The 23124-nt window shown below is 38.2% G+C and overlaps 1 protein-coding gene and 1 pseudogene across 1 annotated transcript; both read right to left on the minus strand.

Annotated features, from left to right (window-relative positions):
* Window positions 1-6219: 6219 nt before the first annotated feature.
* Window positions 6220-7792, minus strand: LOC143610137 (small ribosomal subunit protein uS10z/uS10x). Its single transcript, XM_077084701.1, has 4 exons — window positions 7708-7792; window positions 6755-6884; window positions 6572-6685; window positions 6220-6477 (listed from the first exon to the last, which is right to left on the minus strand). The coding sequence occupies exons 2-4, from the start codon at window positions 6870-6872 to the stop codon at window positions 6335-6337; spliced, it is 375 nt and encodes a 124-aa protein (XP_076940816.1). The 5' UTR covers window positions 6873-6884; window positions 7708-7792; the 3' UTR covers window positions 6220-6334.
* Window positions 7793-17336: 9544 nt separating this feature from the next.
* On the minus strand, window positions 17337-17858 carry LOC143610145 (putative mitochondrial protein AtMg00530 pseudogene; annotated as a pseudogene).
* Between the last annotated feature and the right edge of the window lie 5266 nt (window positions 17859-23124).

Here is a 23124-nt window from a genome sequence, read left to right on the forward strand (position 1 = left end):
AAGAACCAACTTCAAGAGAAAGATAGTCATTTTGATGGTGGTAGAAGAATGAAACAGATTGATTCTATAATCATGAAAGAAAATGTTTTACTGAATGAATCATTGAATTTTGAATTGTTATTGTTTCCCCATGATTTTGTTTTTTTTTTTTTTTTCTGTAAAGCGGGAGACAACAAACCAATGGAAGCTGGATTTGAACCTAACACGCATTTACCACCGAGTCAGCCCTTGAAAGACTCCTGACTGTGTTTAGATTATTGTGAGCATGGGCGGTCCGTTCCGGTCCCACTTGGGGCCATCCATATGTTATGTTCTGGTCAAGATTGGCCCAGTAGTTAACGGAAAATATTCGAGTGAAATGGAATGGTCCCAATAATTAGGTGAAGTGGTCCAAATGTTGTGAATAAATACCTGCCAAAATTGGTACTTTTAGGGTTCTGTTTTGGGAGTATATGCTTTCTTTTATCTTCTAGTTCTTTCTGTAGTTTTTGCAACTTGTTTCACTTTTCTTATGAATGGCTACAAAATTAGATTTGATTTTATTCTTTTAAATTTAGGAATCTGATTATTGTAATTCATTTACTAAAAATTATTATGTATTAAAAGGTAACTTGGAATGCTTGGTTTTGCTTATTTTTGCCACCAACAAGTTGTAAATTGTATTTTTGGCATCAAACTTTGAGTATTGTTGCTTTAATATTCTTTTGTTCATTTTAGTTTGTACACCAACATTTTTTGCCTTTTGTTTTTTACACTAGGACAATATCAAACCAAATTGTTACATGTAAATTTGTATATGTTTAAGCTTTCTTTTTGCGAAACTATTTTGACTTTTAAAAACAATTTTCGGTCTTCAAACTTTGGTCACAAAACTTTTAGCCTTTTAACTTTGACTACAAAATGCTTTCACTTCTACAATAAAACTTTTAGGCATTCAACGTTGGTCACAAAACTTTTAGACTTTCAGCTTTGGTCACAAAACTTTAACTTTGATCATAAAACTTTTAGACTTTTAACATAAAATTTTAGACTTCCAACTTAAAAAATATGTCAATATGTAAATACATTTAGCGCAATGGCACGCAGTTAAAATTACTTGTCTTGTTAATTTTGAGATGCCATTTAAGCATTACCTCCTTTGTTTCTGATTCTCATTTCTTAGTCCAAACGATTTTTCAATTTCATACCCTCCCTTTTATGAGGATCTCCCCGACATTTTAAGTTTAAACATTTTAGGTTCCGTTTGGTATGGGATAAATGGGATGGACCATGGAAAAAATAGACTAGGGAATGAGATGAATAAGAGAATGAAATGAATTATTTATTCTATTGTCTTATTTAGTTAACATATGAGAATAAAATGTATCATTATTGTCATATGGGAATGAAATGTATCATTATTGTTGCTACAAGGAAATGACGGGTTTGAGTTTAGAGAACTTCACCAAATTAGAGCTTCCCTAGTATTTGCTCAAAACAAAGAGCACCGTTAGCCTTACTGTAGGAGGGGTCTCCTGCAATCGGCATGCGGTGTGAGAATTAGAATTCTAGTAATGAGGGTGATAGACGAAAGAGATAAGTATAAAGTGAGTGTAGAGAGAGTGGAATGAATTTACTATGTGATGTGATCCCTTTTATAGGCAAGGCGGAGCTTCCCTACAGACAGCTCACCTTCCCAATGTGGCAGTGCTTATCCTTGTTGGGTTTATGGAGACTTAATTGGGCCCGGGTTAGAAGACGTATTTTGTGGCAGATTAATTAAATGAAGACTAGTGGCAGACCTGGCCCATATACTATTTAATTATGGCCCAATATTAGTTTCTTGGGATTAAGTTGTAAAACCCTAGTATAATCTCTATATATTCGTTTGTGTACTTGTAATTCATCATCACGAATGAGGCAGAAAGCAATAATAAAAGTATCCTGGTTGCAGCCCGTGGACGTAGGTCAGCCGACCGAACCACGTAAATTCATGTGTCATCTTCGTTTATATATTCTCTTGCAGTTTATTTGTGTTTGTGTGTGTTTTGCAATACCTGAATCCCTAACAAGTGGTATCAAGAGCCGAGGTTACGGTTACACACCGGAGAATGCGATCGAATAGTTTGGGATCAACTAGGGTTTTGTTTTTTGGCAGCCAGCCATCAACTCAGTTGTTCGTTCGGAAGATTCTGGTTGCCCTCCGACGTTTACATCACAAAAACAAAAGACATATTGCATCTTAGTTTGTTTGATTCTGCTTTGCTATTAGTTAGGAGCAAAAGTCAAAAATCATTTTTTTTTTGGTTTTGTTCGAGAAAGATAGCCATTAGCCGCCACTATATATAGTTTATATATATATGTGATCAAAAAGTGAGTTTCCGCCACCGATTAGGAAAAAGACGAACTTGGTTTGTTGTTTTTCTCACACCATGCTAGATCAGAAAGAAACCGAAGAGAAGAAACAGGTTTGCATTTTTCTTAGTTTGTTTCAGTTTCTGATTAAGTTTGGGGTTGGTTCGTGAATTTGCAACGGGTTTTGGTCATCGGGTTTTTTGGCGGTTGTCGGGCAGTTAAGCCGGGTGGTTTTGTTGTGGTTGTCGGGGTTATTTGTTTGTCCGAGATTATTTTTTCTGACTGTGTTACCAAGATCCAAAGTCGGAAATTCTTAGTTTGAGATAATGGCTGAGAGCGGAAAACTTCAGATTGAGAAGTTTGATGGTAGAGACTTTAGTTGGTGGAAAATGCAAATAGAGGATTTGCTAGTTCAGAAAGATTTGGACATGGTATTGAGTGAAAGACCGGAGATGATACAACCAGATGAGTGGAAACTTTGGATAAGAAAACCAAGGCAGTTATTAGATTGTCGTTATCGAAAGATGTTGCGTTCAACATCTTGAAGGAAACCACAGCGCGTGAGATAATGAATGCTTTGTCTAATATGTACGAGAAGCCTTTGGCAGCTAATAAGGTTTTCCTGATTCGTGAATTGGTGAATACGAAGATGAAAGAAGGAAGTTCAGTTACAGTGCACATCAACAAATTCAACTCGATTTTGTCAAGACTTGGGTCAGTTAGTATCAAATTTGAGGATGAGGTTCAGGCTCTACTACTGTTATTATCTTTGCCAGATAGTTGGTCAGGAACTGTTACAGCGATTACTAGTTCGACCAGCGAGTTCACTTTTGATGGGATTCGGGATCTTATTCTAGGCGAAGACGACAGAAGAAGAAATTCAGGTGAATCATCGGGTGATTTAATGCATGTCGGTAGAGGAAGGAAAAATAACAGAGGTAGTGGGAGCGAGAACAAGAAAAGGAGTCAGTCTAGGACTCGGAAGGATGTGGTATGTTGGAACTGTAACGAGGCGTGACACTTTAGGAATCAATGTCCGAATGATAAGAATGAAAAGAAATAAGTCAACACAGCAGAAGAATACTCAGAGGATAAGGCTTTAGTTCTTAGTGTTGAGGATAATGTTGATTCCTGGGTCATGGATTCTGGTGCTTCATTTCATGCTACCCACAGCAGTGAAGCATTGCAGAATTTGAAGGAAGGTGATTTTGGTAAGGTTAGATTGGCAAACAATGATGTTCTTGATGTTACGGGCATGGGTGACATGAATTTGGTTACGTCAGCCGGTTCATGGACCTTGAAGGATGTCAAAGTGATTCCAAGCTTAAAGAAAAAGTTGATTTCAGTTGGGCAGTTGGATGAACATGGACATGGGGTTAAATTTGGGAACGAGCAGTGGAAAGTTGTTAAGGGAAATCTTGTCAAAGCTCGAGGAAGAAAGAGGGGTTCGTTGTATATGGTCAGTTTATCGTCTGAGGGAGTGACCGACCTAGTTCAGAAGAAGACCAAAGTCCGGTTCACAGAGTTTGGTGGGCAGAAGAAGGTTTGTTTTGCAGGATATAAACCCAGAGCTACAGGTCAGATTCAGGTTAAACGTGCTAGAAAAGGTTCAGAGAAACCAGTCAGGGGTATTCGTGGCAGTGGGGGCACTGGCAGTCGACTAGTCAAAGCTTTAGCCAGAGTTACCAGACAGTGGGTTAAGAGAACCGGTTTTTCAGCAGTTAAAGTATCTCCAGAAGATTACCTGCTTAATATGAAGAGTGTTGTTTGTTCTCAGGGTATTCCAGGATTCGGCAGTTCGTGTAAGTGGGAGCCGGTAGGGACAGAGAACGAGTCAGTGGCAGTTGTAGCCATGACTGATGTGTTGGAGCTCGGGGGAGCTTCAACGGGCCTTCAGGTTAACTGTTAAGAAGGCAGATGCAACCAGGAAGACGAGGACGATTACAAAAGGTACAGACGATCATCGGTAGGCAGTTTGAAGATTATCAAGCCTTCAAGTGGGAGATTGTTGGGTTTATGGAGGCTTAATTGGGCCCGAGTTAGAAGACGTATTTTGTGGTAGATTAATTAAATGAAGACTAGTGGCAGGCCTGGCCCATATTATTTAATTATGGCCCAATATCAGTTTCTTGGGGATTAAGTTGTAAAACCCTAGTATAATCTCTATATATTTGTTTGTGTACTTGTAATTCATCATCACGAGTGACGCAGAAAGCAATAATAAAATCCTGGTTGCAGCCCGTGAACGTAGGTCAGCCGACCGAACCACGTAAACTCATTTGTCATCTTCGTTTATATTTTCTCTTGCAGTTTATTTGTGTTTGTGTGTGTTTTGCAATATCCGAATCCGTAACAATCCTCTTGTGTTTTGTAAACCTCTTTGGTGTAAGTCATCGTGGTAACCTAAGTAGACATTCCTGTCACTATCTTGGCATTGGAACTTATTTGTCCCATGCTCTTGCCAGGTCACCATCATAGAGATATGTCCAGCCTATTTTCCTTGGGAATTGAGGTGACAATCTTGCTAGCTGCGCTTTTATCCGCGACTTCTCATTTGTAGCTTTTTTGGAGCTGGGTTGGATTCGGGTAGCTATGTCATCAATTACTATATATTATGTTCGGTAGGTATGAAAAAAAAATCAAGAATAAAATACAAATGACAAAAATGCATTTGCCTCAAAAAAAAAATTACCAAAGAAAAGTAGTATCGGAGGCAACAATAAAATACAAATGACAAAAATGCATTTGCCTAAAAAAATACCAAAGAAAAGTAGTATCAGCGGCAACAGTGGTGGTGGCGGCTCCAACGGCGTGGGAATGGGTGCAGTGACTTTGATGGTGGTGTGGTCAGGTGGCGGTGTCAAGAAAGTGTGGTGAAAGAGGAAATGAAAAAAAAGGGAGTACGGAGGAATGGTTTTGATAGTCAGGTAGTGGTGTCGAAAAAGTATGATGAAAGATGGAATTTATAAAAAGTTGGAGGGTGTAGATGAATAGTTTTGATGTCTAAAGGAAATGAGATTTCTTGTGCAATCGGTGAGTTTATTGCATTGACAACCGAATGCTCTCTTTTTCGTTACATCGTAATGGCTTATTCCATTCCGTAAGTATACATGCGTAACAACCACTACCTTAGTTTTCATTGTTGATGAGTCGGTCAAACCCTTATAGAATCTTTTTATTCCCCATTATAATTTTCTTTTGACCGATTTGTTGACATATATAATCTCACTCGTCTATTTATTTTACGTTTCTGCCATAGTTTCATAAATAAGAAATGAATATTTGCAAACATAAAAAAGATTTAGAAAAACTCTTATAACAAAATGTAGTTTGTGAAATGTTAAAAAGTGGATGACTGGACAAGATAAGTGATCAAATTTGCTTCAGGCTAGTTAACAAATTCAAGCTAAACAAAAATAAAACGTTGATCAACGCCGCATCACACTAATACCAAAATGTCCTAAAAGATCGCTTAAGGTGTAATTATCGTCCTTAACAATCTGTGGAAGGTGTGGAACTGTTCCAACATTTTTTTCTGTTTGTTACTTTGTTTCCCTTTTTTTTCTTAAATTAACTCAAACTGGAGAGATTAGAGCCATCTATCGGAACAAACGCCTTCAGACGGACTCTGTATGATGGGTAAAGAGGGCAAGGAGCAGAGAGCCATCTAACGGTCAAAGCGTACAACATAAATTGACTCGAGAATACATTATGATGGTAAATCACTCATTATCATAAAATGCCGATCTATTAATTTTAATTGGTAAAGAAAATCCACTATTAAAACTCTTACCAACTCTTGTATTAGGTCTGATATTTTAGAAGTGTAATGGTAACATTGACATTTCACAGCAACAAAACTCATAATTTATGATTGCCAAATGATTGGAGAAAACATATAAGTTATGACAATAAAGACAAATTAACCCATCCAGTCAAATATTTAACTCCAAAATTGTTTAAACTTGCGGAAGTCCTAAATAAAATGATAATAAAACACTCAAGGGTCAGCAATTGTAACTTCAACCTCAACTCCAGGTTCAATGGTAATAGAGGTGATCTGCTTCACAACATCTGGTGAGCTGAAAAGATCAATGACACGCTTGTGAACACGAAGCTCAAATCGGTCCCATGTGTTTGTTCCTACAAAGAAAGATTATTGACCAGACCATCAAAAAAAAGTATTTTAAGACCATAAAAATATTATATCTAAACAAAAACATATCATGTTTATTACCTTCACCACATGGTGATTTCCTGGTAGTGATGTGAAGAACCTTAGTTGGCATTCTTACTGGTCCCTTCACCCTCAACTTCTTGTCTTTCGATCCACGAATCAGATCCGTACACACTTCAAATAAAAATATTCATTAATATTTTTATCATAATATGAATTAGCCAATGTAGAAAACGATAATACCTTTCTCAAGATTCTTAACATTCTTCGATGAAAGCGTAATTCTGATCTTGTGAATCTGTTCTTGAGGCTCTTCTAGCCCAAGCTTTCCTGGCTTCACTGCTGCATATGCTGCTGCCATGTTTGCGTTTTCCTGCAAATGCAAGCTCGTCGAATTCAAATTCAAAACAAAACAGAATCTGGCAGCAAACTCACAATGCATAGTATCATGATTAAGCTAAATAAGCCAACACATATTGATGCAGCTAGATGACAGAACAAACACGAAAATCCATAGAATTGCAATCACATATATAACCTTTACAGCAATACAAAGAAACAGGCAATTTCACAAAACAAAACTAACCAATCCAAATTCACATAATCAGCCGAGAAACCCCAGAACTCGCCTCAACATATACAAATTAAATCAAGTAAATTATATTAATATAAGCAAACATATTAGCTGTAAAAGAGTCGAGCCAGCATGGGTTCAAGCTTGAGCTCGAAATTAAACGAGGCAGCTCGGCTAAACTCGCCCAAAGTTAAACAAACCAAAAGGCCAAGCTTCAGCTCGGTTACAAAAAATGAGTCAGGTCGTTTGAAATCAAGTATTTTTAGCTAGATTTTATCAAGCGAGCAACGAGCCACGGGCTTTTTGAATGCCTTAACAAAATCAAGTAAAATACAGCGATATAAACAAACATATAGCTCGAATTATCACATAACATAAGCAAAGTCAGCCGATAAACCCTAGAACTCAATGCATTCACATATATAACATAACTCAAGTAAATTACAACGATATAAACAAATATATAGCTATAACTATCCCATAACAAAACATACAGATCCAAAATTAACAAAAGTAGCCGAAATCAGACGATATTGTTAAAATTTCTATGAACATACGAACAGCTATCACATAACAGATATGAAATTAGCTTGTTGAGATCAACGGCGGCGGTATAACGAACCTGTTGGGAATATTCCGGCGAGCAGCTGCTGCTTAATCTCTTACTTTCGTAAAGGAACCCTTATGAAAGCAAACCCTAGATCAATTTATTTGCTAAATGATAATATTTTCAAGGAAATGAACCATTGGGCCTGTGAAATCCACTAAAGGCCCAAATGTTTTGGAGTCCGCATGCAGAAATATCTACCTCAGTCTCCCTACCTCTTTTATATTTCTGAAATATTATATATGTATTTAAAAATTAAATAAATATGAAAAAGTAGAATATTATTTTTGTTCTGTGTGGTTTAATCACTTTCGATGCTTTCATTCATTCATTTTTTTCTCTGTTTACAATGTGATTTATTATAATTTTATTTCTAATTTTTCTGATTTGCGTAACTTACTGACATAGTAAAGACGGTTTTGTTAAGTTAATGTGAAATGCCTAATTGGTAGGTCCTTAGTGACAAATAAATAAACTAGAAGTTATGTTCCGCCAAGCTACGGGGACGAAAAATGATATTTAACTCTATATTTGTGTATTTGTTAATAAGGGCGTGTTAGTCACTTCACACTAACTTAACGGAGCAGTCTTAATGTTAGTGAGTTGGATTGACATGGTAGAAAAATTTTATATATATATATGAAACCACAATGTATGTATGGTGGAAAAATAAATGAATGAAACTGGCAAAGGTTACCCAACCACAATGACAAAAATAGTAGTTTACTCAAATAAAAACTATCTTATAGAGATGACATTTTCTGTTTATGCTACAAATTTTACATATTTTATAGTTTATAATATTACGTAGTTTTTGACACGTAGGAATGAGAGGCGGAGTTTTATATTTTATATTATATTATGTTTTTTAATTAACTCTAAACTTCAAGCTAGTGTAATGTGTGACACACCATCAAAATAGATTATTATTCCTAGGACTTTAAATAATAATTAAATAAAAAACATTGATGAAAAGCTTGATTAGAAGTGATTAGGTTATCAAATGCATCTAAAGTTCCACATGATCATACGTGTCAGTGAAGGATTGATTACTGGGTCATACTAGTAGTAGTATACTTCTAAGAATAATAATATTTTATTGACCGAATATATATAATACCATGATCACGTCAACATCCAACATCCATAATTCACCAACTTATCCACTCAATGTTTACCCTCTTGTATCGATGATCTCGGCTGAATCTCCTTTTGATTTTGCTGATCATTTCTTCACTCCGCCTCCAAAATCATATATTGGTTCAGCTAGGCCACTCTTTGGTCAAATCCATGTCCCTTTCATCCCTCTATTTATATAAAGAAACATATCGAACTATAACAAAAACACACTCTTGCTCTCGTTTTGGAGACTCCACTCTCACCTCCCTCTCGGTCACGACAATACACCCCTACGGTCTGTTTGAACTTGGCCCGAAACACTCCTTGCCTTTTCATGTAAACCACCAAACGTCACACCGACCCCGTTACCCGTTTTCAAGCCAAAGCAAGGATTATGAGCGTTAAGTTGTACCACGTGTTGGCACAATTGTTGTTTGGCCCAAGTGTAAAGCCCAACCCAAGAATAATTAGGGTTTTATTATATTTGGTAATGTCTTTGCTAGCAAGTTTGGTTAGTCTATATAAGCCGAGTTATGGTTAGACATTAGAATAAGAGAAGTTGATGTAACCAAGTTAGGGTTCATCAAGAGTCAAACCGAGTTAGGGTTTGAAAGTTTGTAATCAGTTTTTTGAGTGAGATTTTCTGATTAATATAAACGAGAGTTATTCATTACTTGGTGTCTGATTATCGATCTGGGACTTGAATGAGCCTAAAGAACATTGCAAGAGATCAAGAACAGCCTAGGGAGAATCAAGAGAATGATGAAAAGCGTGAAGTTGAAGACCCGCCAATTTCGAGTAGGAAATTAGGGGGTGAGTCGGGTGAGTTTGGTGAGTCGGATCAACAATTGGGGGGGGGGGGTGATTGTTGGCACAATTGTTGTTTGGCCCAAGTGTAAAGCTCAACCCAAGAATAATTAAGGTTTTATTATATTTGGTAATATCTTGGCTAGCAAGTTTGGTTAATCTATATAAGCCGAGTTATGGTTAGACATTAGAATAAGAGAAATTGATGTAACCAAGTTAGGGTTCATCAAGAGTCAAACCGAGTTAGGGTTTGAAGGTTTTTAATCAGTTTTTTAAGTGAGATTTTCTGATTAATATAAACGAGAGTTATTCGTTACTTGATGTCTGATTATCAATCTGGGACTTGACCACCAACATCACGAAGTGAGCATAAACAACCTAAGTGAGCGTTAAATCACCCAAAGAGTTGTACTTGTCTAAACTTAATATCACTTTTTTGTAAAATAGAAAAAAACAATAGTTGAAGTAGAACTAAATGTCTTTTGGTTAAGAGAGAGTTAACAGTAAGATCCGTACAAAAATATATGACATTTACTGAAAGATTATAATAATTTATATTTAGACAAAAATATATATTTTATTAGTCATAACACCGAAACGAAACATACACGTAGGGCATTCAAATAACAAATAATAAAAAATATAATTATATTATATTTTATGAAATTCGTGTATTAAACGAATCTTGAGAAGCAAAAACAAATAGCGTATACACATATTTTTACGTAAAAGCATATATGTCGGATATGAATGCCCGACATAGTATTTTATGTAAAAAAGGGGGTAGATTAATATTTATATTATTTATTATAAATAAAGGATAAAAAAACCTATCACCAACGAATAGTCGAATCATGCTTAGTAAAATGACATATGAATTGCTTGGTAGGTGACGAATGAATGAAACAAGTTTAAGTAGTTAGGTGAAACACGATCATGAAATGCTTAAGTGTCGGAAATGAAACAATAGACCTAAATTATCCTTGCATGTTATAGGGAACTCGTAGGTTGGAACATGGACTTTTAAATTATCTAGCACACGTTCGGGAATCAGGTGAGTCTCACGGCCCGTTTTAATTAAATTGTTTTGAAACTTTTTGAGGGGAGAATGCATAGAGAAACACATGTTTGGAAACGAGTAGAAACGCATTCTCATTTTGTTATATTGGTTGAAACAATAATGCAGTCAAAGTCCCCTAGAATCTATTATCATTAACTATTATAGACGTGGTCGATATGAATAGCACTATTCGAGAGTAACACGTCCCACCCGTGGTTACTCGCACTAACTTAGATTAGAGGTATTTCATAGTTATCTTCGATGTTTTCCGCATTAGTACATTAAGAGGGCCGATCATAGAAGCGTTATTAAATCTTGATTATAGAGTTCATGGTAACTATCTGAGGAATTGGTCGATTCGTTGTCCAAGAAACACATATTTTTATATGTCATATAAACTCGTGAAACACTGAAACTCACGAACAATTTTTGTTGACGTTTTTATGCATGCATTCTCAGGTAATTGAAGCATTTGAAACACATATGAAGTCGCACGCACTAGAATGCATTCGAGAGTTTTCATTTTATCTATATCTGTTTAGCAAAACTAGCTGGTGGCTGATAGTTGGTAGCGTAAATGGTTTGCCTGGTTTGAAACAAGGGAGCCAGCCCTCAACTATCCAACCGACTTTTTCTAATGATGTGTCTTAATATACAATTGTAACAGCTCAGCTACCGCCGCACCATAATATTGTCCGCTTTGGCCGGGACGTACCACCATCGCCTCACGGATTTGCTTTTGGTTGCCCAGGTGAATACGTCCCAGAAGGTCACCCATCCTGATACTGCTCCCACCTGAGCACGCTTAACTGTGGAGTTCTCCTCTCATCCACTACCATTTAGCGCCCAAAACGCATTATGATGGGGAAGGTATCCACCTCTTTATAAAGAAGGCTTAGTTCTCCTCCCCAACTGATGTGGGATGTCACAATCCACGCCCCTTTGGGGTCCAGCGTCCTCGCGGGACCTGGCACCACCGGTCCGGCCCTGTCTCTGATACCATCTGTAACAGAGCTACCGCCGCACCATAATATTGTCCGCTTTGGCCGGAATGTACCACCATCGCCTCACGAATTTGCTTTTGGTTGCCCAGGTGAAGACTTCTCAGAAGGTCACACATCCTGATACTACTTCCACAAGAGCACGCTTAACTGTGGAGTTCTCCTCTCATCCACTACCATTAAGCGCCAAACACGTTATGATGGGAAATGTATTCACCTACTTATAAAAAAGGCTTAGTTCTCATCCCCAACCGATATGGGAAGTCACAATCCACCCCCTTAGGGGTCCAGCATCCTCGCGGGACCTGGCACCACAGGTCCGGCCCTGCCTCTGATACCATCTTTAAATAAGTATTTCGGGTTTACTCTAGTTATCGTGTTGAGATGCGTCAATTAAATTAACTAAATAATATGTAGAAGCAATGGATAATATTAAGAGGGTTTAATGGACTTGAGAGTGATTTGAGCCTAAAAGCCTTTAGGCTTAGTCTATTTAAACCCCCAAACCCTAAATCTCATCTACCTCAATCCATTCAAGTTTCATCAATTCCAAAAGGTAAAACTTACAATCATTTCAATATAATACTCGTTAAGGTTATTAACATGAAACCGAGCCAAACTGACATAAAACGAGCCAAGCAAAACGAGTTTCAAGCAAATATAATATCAATAATAACAATAACATCTTGAGCTTTAACAAGAATACAAACAACAATAACAATCGGCATAAACGGGGTTTGACGAGACCCGAGTTACAAACTGTTCGGGCTCGAACCCGGAAACCCGATGCCCGACCAACAGAAACAGATCCAAACCCAGCCGGACCCGTGACGGCTCGAGTCGCAAGTGGAAGTGAAAACCAGATCTAGACCCGTAAAACCATACCCGAACCCCTGAGAACCAGACCCAAACCCACCAAAATCCGATGCGACGCGAATAGTTCAAACCCTTCGCGCGAAATCCGGTATGCGAAAAACATGAGCGAAATACCAAGCGAAAAGCCCGTGCGAAGCGGCATGCGAAATCCCAAGCGAAAATCCCGTGCGAATAGTGTCTATGCGACTCGATTGAGTTCCCGTGCGCCGTGTGACTTGTTTGCACAGTTTGAGTCGCATGGAACTCAGGCGATGCTCAAAGCAACCTATTTCCTTCTCGTTGTCATGGTTGCCGGTAGCGGAGGGAGAGAGGGACGACGAAGGTCGCCGGAGATAGGGGAAACTGGCGGGGGCTGCTGAGGTTAACAAAAAAAATATGAATGAGAAGTGATAGGGACGGTGGGGTGGGTACGGTTAATATACCTAGGGTGGGAGGGGGCTATTATGGTAATTTGATTAATAATAATAACAATTAAACTATACTAATAATAATAATAATAATAATAATAATAATAATAGTAATAGTTAATCTATAATAATAAAACTATAATAATCAAAGTATTATAAGAATACAAGGACTTAGATCAAAACTAAACTTGATTCAAAAAGAAACGAGACCCAAACCCGAGCAACCGACTAGTTAAGAAGGTTTAGAAACATAAACGTGACGAGAACCCGAATAGTTAAGAATACTTAAATAATATGAGTGCATTAATAAATAGTAACTTATAAAGAATACGAGAACTTAACCCGCCTCATATAGAAGAATGTGATTAAAAGGTAAACCGAGCAAGGAATCTACTAACAAGTAATAACTTATAAAAATATATAATAGTAGACTAATAATAATAATTAATAATAATAAAGTATATATAATAATGAATATATAATTATCGTTAAGGATGTAATCGAGTGAAGTCGGTTTGTTAATAAACGAAGTTAAGTATAATAAATTAATAAGATCGGTTTAAGAAGGTTATACGCTCGGTTCGGTTAACTCGAAAGTTAAACCCCGTTAATTTAGAAATGAATAATAAGGAATTATAGAGGGTTAATACATGTACGTTATTAGCAATTAGTCGAGCTCAGTTGAAGAAAGGAATTACCATTTACGGTGAACGCAACAGGATCCAGGTGAGTTCTAGCCCCTTTTTCTATGATACGTTTTTCGGGGCTGTGTGCATACTACGATGTGTTTAGAATTATACACTTAACTTAAATGGTAAGTATATATTAGATATATGTTTGCGAATGAATGTGAATTTTATGAATAGATTAACTAGTATGCACGTAGTTATATTAGTTATAAGTGAAGAAAGTAGAAAGGAAATGTGACGAAGGTAGAATTGTATGGTTGAATGAATAGAGGGTTGCGGACCCTACTAATATCTGCGAAGAATAGAGGGTTGAGGACTCTACTAATATTTGCGAAGAATAAAGGGTTGTGGACCCTAATAATATCTACGAAGATTATAGGGCGAAAGGCTCTTTCAAATATAGAAATGATGCGTATGTATTAACTAAAGAAAGTTAGATAAAGTATGGAATATTGTACGAATGTATGTATGTATGTATGTATGAATGTTAGAAGAACAGGTAAGTAATTAATATGTACATTCAGATGCGTGTTAGTAAGTAAGTATCAATACGTATCTTCGGACACGTATTAGTAAGTAAGCGAATGTAATGTATGTTAATTAAATAGAACTCACTCAGCGTAGCTAACTTTTAGTATGCACGCAGGTGAGTAGTATGTGACTGATTGCTTGAGGGAGACACGTGGCGAATCAAGAAAGACTGGTATCGAAGAAAAAAAAAGAGAGTCATATGTTATTTATATTGAATGTTTAAAACTTATGTTATTTTGATTAAAACAGTACTTGATGTTGTATTGATGATTGATGTTTATGTTCCGTGAAATGTTTTAATTAACTCTGATTTTGCGAATTATGTGAATGAGTAAATCCAACCAGCGAGAAAGTTGGGCACCCGGGTCGGGGGCCTTACAACAATATAAATAATTAATTATGCAATGTACAATATTTAAAAAGTTGTAAAATTTATGAACTGATATCTAATGTTTCGAGTCTAATTTTACACCCGCTCTCTGCTAGCAGTTTATAAGAACAATACGATGTAATCTTTTTGGGGAAAGATTTGCAATGCAATATTAAAATTTTTATTAAGCAAACGACAAAAGTTGTTCAATATAAACAATGACTACGATTCAAGATGTCATCACACCCCGTATTTCTATTGGCGGCGAGTGTGACAAATTTTTTTTTTGCACTTTGTTACTTTTTTTTTCATATTAATTTCTTTATATATATGTGCAAGTTTTGGATGAAGATATTTGGATATGTGGATGTTCTATTTCACCCAATAAACATATTGGTTTTGCTAGTAAACTATTTAATTATTTTTAAAAGTTATTAGCCAGCCACCCATTTGAGCCATTTATGTTAGTCAAAATAGCTTTATGAACCATTTAGTATGTTTCTATAAACTTAGCAACTTTGTGAACCATTTGGACAAATTAGAAATACTATTTAGCATGATTTAATACATAGGTCAATGGTAATCTTGCTTAGGAAAAAGTTAACATGGAAAGGGAAAAAAAATTAGAAGTGTAAGTAGGATTTGTGATCACACCAAACCTCTAAAATTTGGAAAAAAATAATAAAAAAATCACAACTTAAAATATAAATAAAACATCGAAACATTTAAAAACCAAAATGTTTCTCCAGTCATTCCCGTTTAAAAAAAAAAAAGAACGCTGGAAAGACACAATGCCGAAAATGAACAAACAACACAATGATAAATAAAAAGAAACGCAATACCGAATAAATATAACACAATGTCTAGGAAAAAGACACAAATAATTGACGAAAATAAAAAAAACACAATGATAAATAAAAAGACACAATGATCTTTTTTCCTCAACATTGTTTTTTTTGTTTGTTTTTTTTGAACGAGGAAGACAGTGGAAACATCTTTGTGTTTTTATATTTTTTGTTTTTTTATTAAATTTTGAGTTATGATTTTTTTAGGGGCATTTACATATTTACCTTTCCTAAACTTTGAAATTACATATTTCCCCAAACCATGCTTAAAGAGCATTGTATATTTTGCATTAAAAACTTGTATTTTGGGAAAATATATAGTTTACATAGTTTAGGAAGAGGAAATATGTAAAAATTCCTTTTTTTTAATTCATTTTTCACTATTTTTTTGAGGGTCTTTTTTTTATACTAATTCTACTCATCATTCTCATTTTTGTCAATCTTTTTAGAATAACTTGACCCATAATGCTTATTCATTAATTAAATAATTTTGCCACGAGCTAACGGAATATTTTCAAATTTCAACTTTTATATTCTTATATATGGCAAAGATTTGAAACTTCGATATATTTTTTAAGGATTTTTCAGATTGGATCATAGTCAATTTTCCTTTTATACTTCAGTCTATAACATTAATTTGGGTTGACTATAACATATCAATAAAAGTTTAGCTTTGTTTAGTCAAGTTTGATTTGAGCTAATGCAAAAGTGAGAGAAAAAACTGATATTTTTTGAGCAATTGATATTTTTATTATGTCTTAAGATATATTTTTTAGAGCAACTAATTATTTTCATCATGAAATCCATAATATTTTGATTAAAGTCATACATCTTTGGCGACCAAGCTAATGGTCGTAAAAGAAACTGATATTAAATGTTATCCTTAAAATATTAAAACTAGTTTTACTTTTTTTTATTGTTTATGTTAACTATCTTATATCAAAATTTAAACATTTAATTACTTATTCAGATTATAAAGCAAGCCAGTTTATTTAGTTACGGATTTATATTACAATAGTATATATTTCTTTTGTTAATTACTATATTATTTTACTAGCTTTAGAACCTATGTAATGCACAAGGAGTTTAAAAAAATACAATTAAGCTATAAAAACTAAATAATTAAAAAAAACTGTATTTTATTAAATTAAAAGGCTTATAAGTTAAAATTATATATTTAATAGAATATTCATGCGAATACATGGTGAATTCTTACACAATTACGAAAAAAATGCACATAGTGATTTTATAAGTTGTAACTATATTTTTAAAAGAATATTAATACGAATACACGGTGAATTCTTACACAATTTATTCACAATTATGAAAAAATATGCGCATAGTGATTTTATAAGTTGTAATTATATTTTTAAAATAATAACGAATTATAACAAAAGATGATATGATTTTTCATTATGATTGGCATAAAAAAAGAACATCATATATAATCTCTTCTTGTCTTTGTCGTCCTAAAATTATAAGGTCAAGTTATTCTATAAAGGTCCCGTATGAGCATTCGGTACATGTATCAGTCCGTGGAAGAGTGAAAGGGTCATCACTATTGAGGATCTCCCCCCTAATCTTAGATAGGTCGTCTGGGGGTTCGCCGCGGTTCATTGCTGTGCTTACACACTAGGCTACCCTTTTCCGAAAGCTCCGCGGGACCACCTACCACTAGTCTTCGGCCGGAGGGGTTTATTGCGCAAAAACGCCGGGACGCAGGCTCCCGAAGAGGGAAGCCCAACGAATGTCAGATGCAAAGCCCCGCACCTCATTAAGATCATATTGGCATACTCTCCCAAAAAAGAAAGAGCAGACCCCATTGAAGACGAGAGTGAAGTACAACAAGGTCATTTCTGTCCACCGTCCTTCTCACGTAGCCGTACGTGGACGTTACCGCTCATACAGCTCCCAGCCAACAAGCAGTTAGCCCCCCTCTACAAGGAATGGAAGTGTGTGTGAATCGACATCAAATAGAGGAATTCGCTTTTTCTTTTCAGCAATAACATGAGAAGAGCATCCCTTTCACAAAAACCTACAGACCCCCCTATCCTGTTCAGCACCTTGTGATCTTCTCAAAGATCATTACGAGCCCTCTCTTATCATTTTTCTTTCGAAAAAAATTTCATGGTGGATCAGGATGAGAATGAATCCGGTAATCCAGGACATACTCATCCTGGAGCTTATGCTCTCCTCTGGGGAAGGGGTTTTTCTAGAGAGAGGTAAGTCGAGGGTAGCCTCCCGCTTGACCGATTTATCGGAGTCGGAGGAAGATCTCTCATCCGATCATCCTGAACACGAAGGGGCTGCTCTCGATGTGAGATCAGCAGCAAAAGAAAGAAGAAAAGAGCCATGATCCTATGTTCGTTTTCGCCCTGCTCTGATGATGCGCTCCTTGTTCGCGGAGCTACATACCGGAAAAAGAAAAGGATCTCTCTATTACTTTGAGAGGAGAATCGTTGGTTTTTCGACGGACTACGTGGGAAATACGAGATCTAGGCAAGCCGCTACCTGTTCTCCCCTTGCCCTTGAACGATAGAAGACTTACTTATCTTCTCTTAGGTAGCGGTCGGTCGGTTCGCATCTATGGTCAATCAAAAGGTCCGCGGACCCATTCTTCTATACGATAAATCGCCATCTCGTAGCACCACCACGACACCAATTCCCCGACAAAACCCCCGATTTCCCGAGAGTTAGATAGCCGATAGTAGTAGAAGCTCTAAGGCCGCTATTCATGACAAGGAATAGAGTAAGGCCTTTACCGATCCTGAGTTAATGAGTTAAGGAGTTTTTTTATAAACAACTTATCTGAAAGAAGGCTTTGCAATAAACGAATTCTTTGATTTGAAAAGCTCCTTTCCTAATCGACCTTCCGCCTACCGTTATTTGATCTTTTTTTGGATCTTCTTATCTTATTAAGTAGCTAAATGAAGTATCATCAATTGAGAAATGACAATAAGTGATGTGAGAAATGACAATAAGTGATGTTCGATATCGCTTCTGTGCGCAGAGTATCGAAAGGAACCTCTCGGAGAAGTTCGGGCCTCGGCAGCCCTCCTTTCTTATCTATTTTCATATATAATATAAAGAGAATAGAAAGCTACTGACTCTGACTGCTATCTACGATGCGATCAGGGGGGAATAGTGCAAGGGCTTAAGTCATCGATTCAAATCCTATCTTTTTTTCGGTATGCCGCTCCGCGAGCTAGGAGCGAGAAAACAAAATGGGCTGTGGTGATGTCAGAATTTGCACCTATTTGTATCTATTTAGTGATCAGTCCGCTAGTTTCTTTGATCCCACTCGGTGTTCCTTTTCCATTTGCTTCCAATAGTTTGACCTATCCAGAAAAATTGTCGGCCTACGAATGTGGTTTCGATCCTTTCGGTGATGCCAGAAGTCGTTTTGATATACGATTTTATCTTGTTTCTATTTTATTTATTGTCCCTGATCCGAAAGTCACCTTTTCCTTTCCTTGGGCAGTACCTCCCAACAAGATTGATCCCTTTGGATCTTGGTCCATGATGGCCTTTTTATTGATTTTGACGATTGGATCTCTCTGTGAATGGAAAAGGGGTGCTTCGGATCGGGAGTAACCACTAGCGATAGGGCAAAAATCGGGGGGAATGACAAAAGTCAAGAGTGCGATGCCTACATTAAATCAATTGATTCGTCATGGTAGAGAAGAAAAACGGCGCACGGACCGTACTCGAGCTTAGGATCAATGTCCCCAGAAGCAAGGAGTATGCCCGCGTGTACCAACGAGAACACCGAAAAAACCTAATTCAGCTCCACGTAAGATAGCCAAAGTACGGTTGAGCAATCGACATGATATATTTGCTCACATTCCGGGCGAAGGTCATAATTCGCAGGAACATTCTATAGTCTTAATAAGAGGAGGTAGAGTGAAAGATTCGCCAGGTGTGAAATCCCATTGTATTCGAGTAGTCAAGGATTTGTTGGGAATTCCGGATCGAAGAAAAGGGAGATCAAAATATGGTGCAGAAAAACCAAAATTGAGATGAATGGAAGATGCCTATGTCACTCTTTTTTCTCCAATTTTCAGTACGAAGTTACTGGCTCTAAGAAGGCAATTGCGCCTTAGCCCATGGACTGATACGGAGACTACTCTACAGGGGAAATCTCTTACTCGACTAGAGCGGATTCTGAGACTTCACCCGTTCCTTTAAACTGTTGGGCACTACATTCTATAACGAGAATCACAAGGCCGGTCAACAAGGAACAACCTGGCAGAGTGTCTGAGATAACAAGGCAAAAGTGAGAACGCCCAGTGACGAGAGTGGCGACATACGAGGATCTAACCTCGACCAACGAGAGCGTAGCTGCTCGACCTCAGACATAGGGATTCTCGGACCGGAACAAGGGGATTCGCTCGACCGAAGGGAACGATGCGTAGCGCCATAGGGAGAACCTAGCGTAGCAGAGCCAGTCGCGACCAAGTAGATAGCTCTACGCCTCTGCCGAACGAACGAAGAGCTGCCTAAGTACGGTTAAAGAAAGTGAAAATTATAGGTAAACAAAAGATAGAACAAATGCGACAGAAAGCGTCAGAGCTTCGAAAGCCTGAAATTGAGTGTCCTTGAAATGAGCCTGTCGTATCCTTCCCAATCCAAGACGACAAGGCGGTAACAGAACTACGGCAAATCCGGAACGCATCATGCGGTTTGTTTCAAGGCATGGGTTATGGTCTAGGAGAACTCATGCGACTATTGGCGTTGGGGAAGCCATGCGTTAGGTAAACCAACCGCACGTTGCAAGCGAAGGAGTGAAAGCTACTCGACTGTAATGTAAGGGGAGGACCTACAACGAGTTGCAGTTGCTTCGCAAGCCTATATTAAGGTCTAGCGTTATCGTCGTTGTGGCGCTTTCCGTAGTGGTTGTTGCTAGTAGTTAGGACCACTAAGAGTTGTCGTTACCATAGTAGGTTGTTAGGACCACACCACTCGTCGTTATAGCACCAGTCTTTTTTGTTCGGCGTTAGGGGGCCCCACGAGTCGTCGCTAGCGTCATCGGTTGTTTTGAACACAGATCGGTCACACTACTGGTTGTTTGGAACGCTAAGGCCGAAAGGCAGGCGGTCGGGAACACTAAAGGCGCTAGCCCTAACAAGAAAACTTCGTTAGCGCAATGGCTTTCGCTCCTTTGCCCTATGCCTTTAGTCTGCTTTGAATGATCATTTATTTAACTCTTCGAAGGTGGGCGAAGTACTTCAAGGGATTAGATGGAAGGAACCTCTGCCAAGAATGGAATGCAGGGATTTGGGGCACCTCCTTATTTAGCTTTCAAGCGGGAGAGGACTTCTATAGAGTCATTTATGTTAACCCCTGCTTTGTGGTACTATCTCAGTCTTAGGCTTTGGGAGCCTGCATTTGTGGGAGCTGAGGCCACATTCACTACCATCGCAGTCTGGGTCCAACTAGGAGGTCTTCCCATTTTTCTTCTATTACATGACCAAGGGGAATCTTCGCGTGGACAAAGAGAGAGAAGAGAGGGCTATAGGTCAACCTTATGGTTATGGATAGCGTAGCGTAAGGACGGGATAGGAAATCAAAATGCTCAATGAAGCGCTCATAAGACCCTACATCCTTATTGAGCAGGGCTAGTCAGTGCCTTCCCTTAATGAAAGACGTGGTAACCGTCTTTACTTTAAGGATGAGGGGAACGTCTCTTTCAAAGCTTTAGTGCGGTTTCAGCGGGTTGTCGTTTCAAGTATGCCGTTTTGGTGGTATGACCTCACCTGACACATTAGCGGATTCACCTCCAGCATCAGTTCCAATCCAAGTGTGCCTTCTGCCTCGACAACACCAGAATGACAAAACAAAGCCATTTCTGGAATCTAGTGTTAGCCAACGATCGCTGGGACGCAGTGCATCAGCCAAACCCTTTTAACGTGAGGTTCCTTTCTTCAAGGCCGATTTGGGGGGTCTTTTTCGATAGTTCACCCCGACAAGTGTGTATTCAATCCGCTTCACTCACGTTACAAGCGCTTCCTGAATTACAGCCATCCTTGACAACCGTTTGAGAGTTCTAGCATGACGACGGCCTTAAGGGAAGGCTGTAGGTGGCCACGGTAAGCAGCTTGTCCAATTGTGCATGCCTTATAAAAGTTTCATTCGTTGTGACCTGGCACGACGTTAGAGCGAGCTCGCCCCGAAGTACACAAAATACCGGCTGGTACAAAGCAGGTCAGGAAGCTTGACATGACAGAAGTTCGAGTCGAACCAGACTAGCAGATAGTGGGGCGATTGGGAGTGAGGGCAGTGGAAGGGCTTGTAAGGCAGCTGTAAGGGAATGAAAGCGCGTAGTCCCTCGAATCTTCCTCGGTCCACAACTATAGAAGGATCTTGATTTGGCTGTACCCCCACCAGAAAGACGTGTTTTCCATTTTTGAAATAAGGCAAGTAAGCCTCTTTGTCCCTCCCGGTTCGGCAGTAGAAGCATTCTCAGCTCCCGAAGAAGATGAAGCTACCGAGATAGGAATTAGGAGCGGCCGAGAAAGCTCTTGAGAAAGCCAACAATTCTATCCGGATCTTGATTCCGAATATCTTAGATCGAACATCACAAGCCTTATCACCATAATTCACAACTCACTCCCCGACTGAGAAGAGGCGCCTCCGTCCAACCTCGAGAGTCTTGAATGCTCCTTCCATCCAAGCATGATAGTAGATTTTATGGTCAGAACTCAATCCCGGGATGGTGAATTAGACTCAGCCTATGCTGGCCTTATACATCCGTAAATATTCTTAAATAATAGGGCCACGGCCGTGGCATTGGGCAGAAAGCCGATGATTTCGACGAGGCCCTTCCCTTTAACCCGAACAGCCAGATTCATTACACGTCATCCCCTACGAATCCTTTGACGGACACCAGAGAAGTTAGTTCTTCGCCTATCACATTGGTCGACTTGAACTTCCCTCTAGTCCTAGAATCACTACCTCTTTCTCATCAGAGAAAGTCGTAGGTGAAAGTGGGCCTTTCACCCATACTCATGAAAAAATGGGGGAACTTACTTATCCATTTCGAGATAGTTGCTATCTATATGTTCTGATTCATTTACTACAAGAAAGCCACTATTCCCTCCAAGCGTAGGTCGAGATTGAAAGGCAAGAAGGAGTGTTCAAGCCGTAGATGGTTCCCAGTTATGCCTGTTTCCTCTCTTCCATTGCTTTACTTCATAATCATAAGGAGACTAGGTTATTCTCATTCCTGCTTCAGTCCATCAATGCAGGCGGTTAGACTCTTGCTATAGATTAGGGCCTCTATCGTGCTATTCTATACATAGGTAGGCGACAAAGACAAGGGATCTCTCTCGCTATATGGATGGTTGCTGCTTGCGAGAAGCGTCTCTTCCCTTTCAAAAAATTGAAAAAAGAAAGAATTTTTCCACTGGTATTCTACGCTCTCTCTCTACTCCCCGAAAGCTCACTCCCAATCTATGGCTCACTTAGGGCTAGAAAGATAGGCTTCTTCATAAAAAGCCAACCGGGAACCTTATTTCGACAGATCAAACTAGCTAGGATCGAGGATTCACGCCTTCCCTTCCGCTTACACCATTTCTTTGTGACAGAAGTTAGACGACACAGTTCTTTTTACTATGACTTTCAAAAAGAGTTGCCTTATCTCGGTAACGGGGTCTGTTGATTCGGAATCGTGGGATGAGTAGATGTAACAGATGATGAATCTTTCTGTGAGATTCCAGGTATTAAAT

The sequence above is a fragment of the Bidens hawaiensis genome, unplaced genomic scaffold (genome assembly GCF_021521415.1).
Source record: "Bidens hawaiensis isolate Kalapana, Puna unplaced genomic scaffold, B.hawaiensis_p1.1 tig00024436_1, whole genome shotgun sequence".
Lineage (NCBI taxonomy): Eukaryota > Viridiplantae > Streptophyta > Magnoliopsida > Asterales > Asteraceae > Bidens > Bidens hawaiensis.

What these genes read in the sequence shown, in the direction of transcription:
- LOC143610137 (XM_077084701.1), bottom strand. Translation starts at nt 6,872, where the DNA reads ATGGCAGCAGCATATGCAGCAGTGAAGCCAGGAAAGCTTGGGCTAGAA. An exon ending in TGTTAAGAATCTTGAGAAAG is followed by an intron (nt 6,686 to 6,754) that starts GTATTATCGTTT and finishes TTTTATTTGAAG; the next exon opens with TGTGTACGGATCTGATTCGT. An exon ending in GAAATCACCATGTGGTGAAG is followed by an intron (nt 6,478 to 6,571) that starts GTAATAAACATG and finishes CTTTCTTTGTAG; the next exon opens with GAACAAACACATGGGACCGA.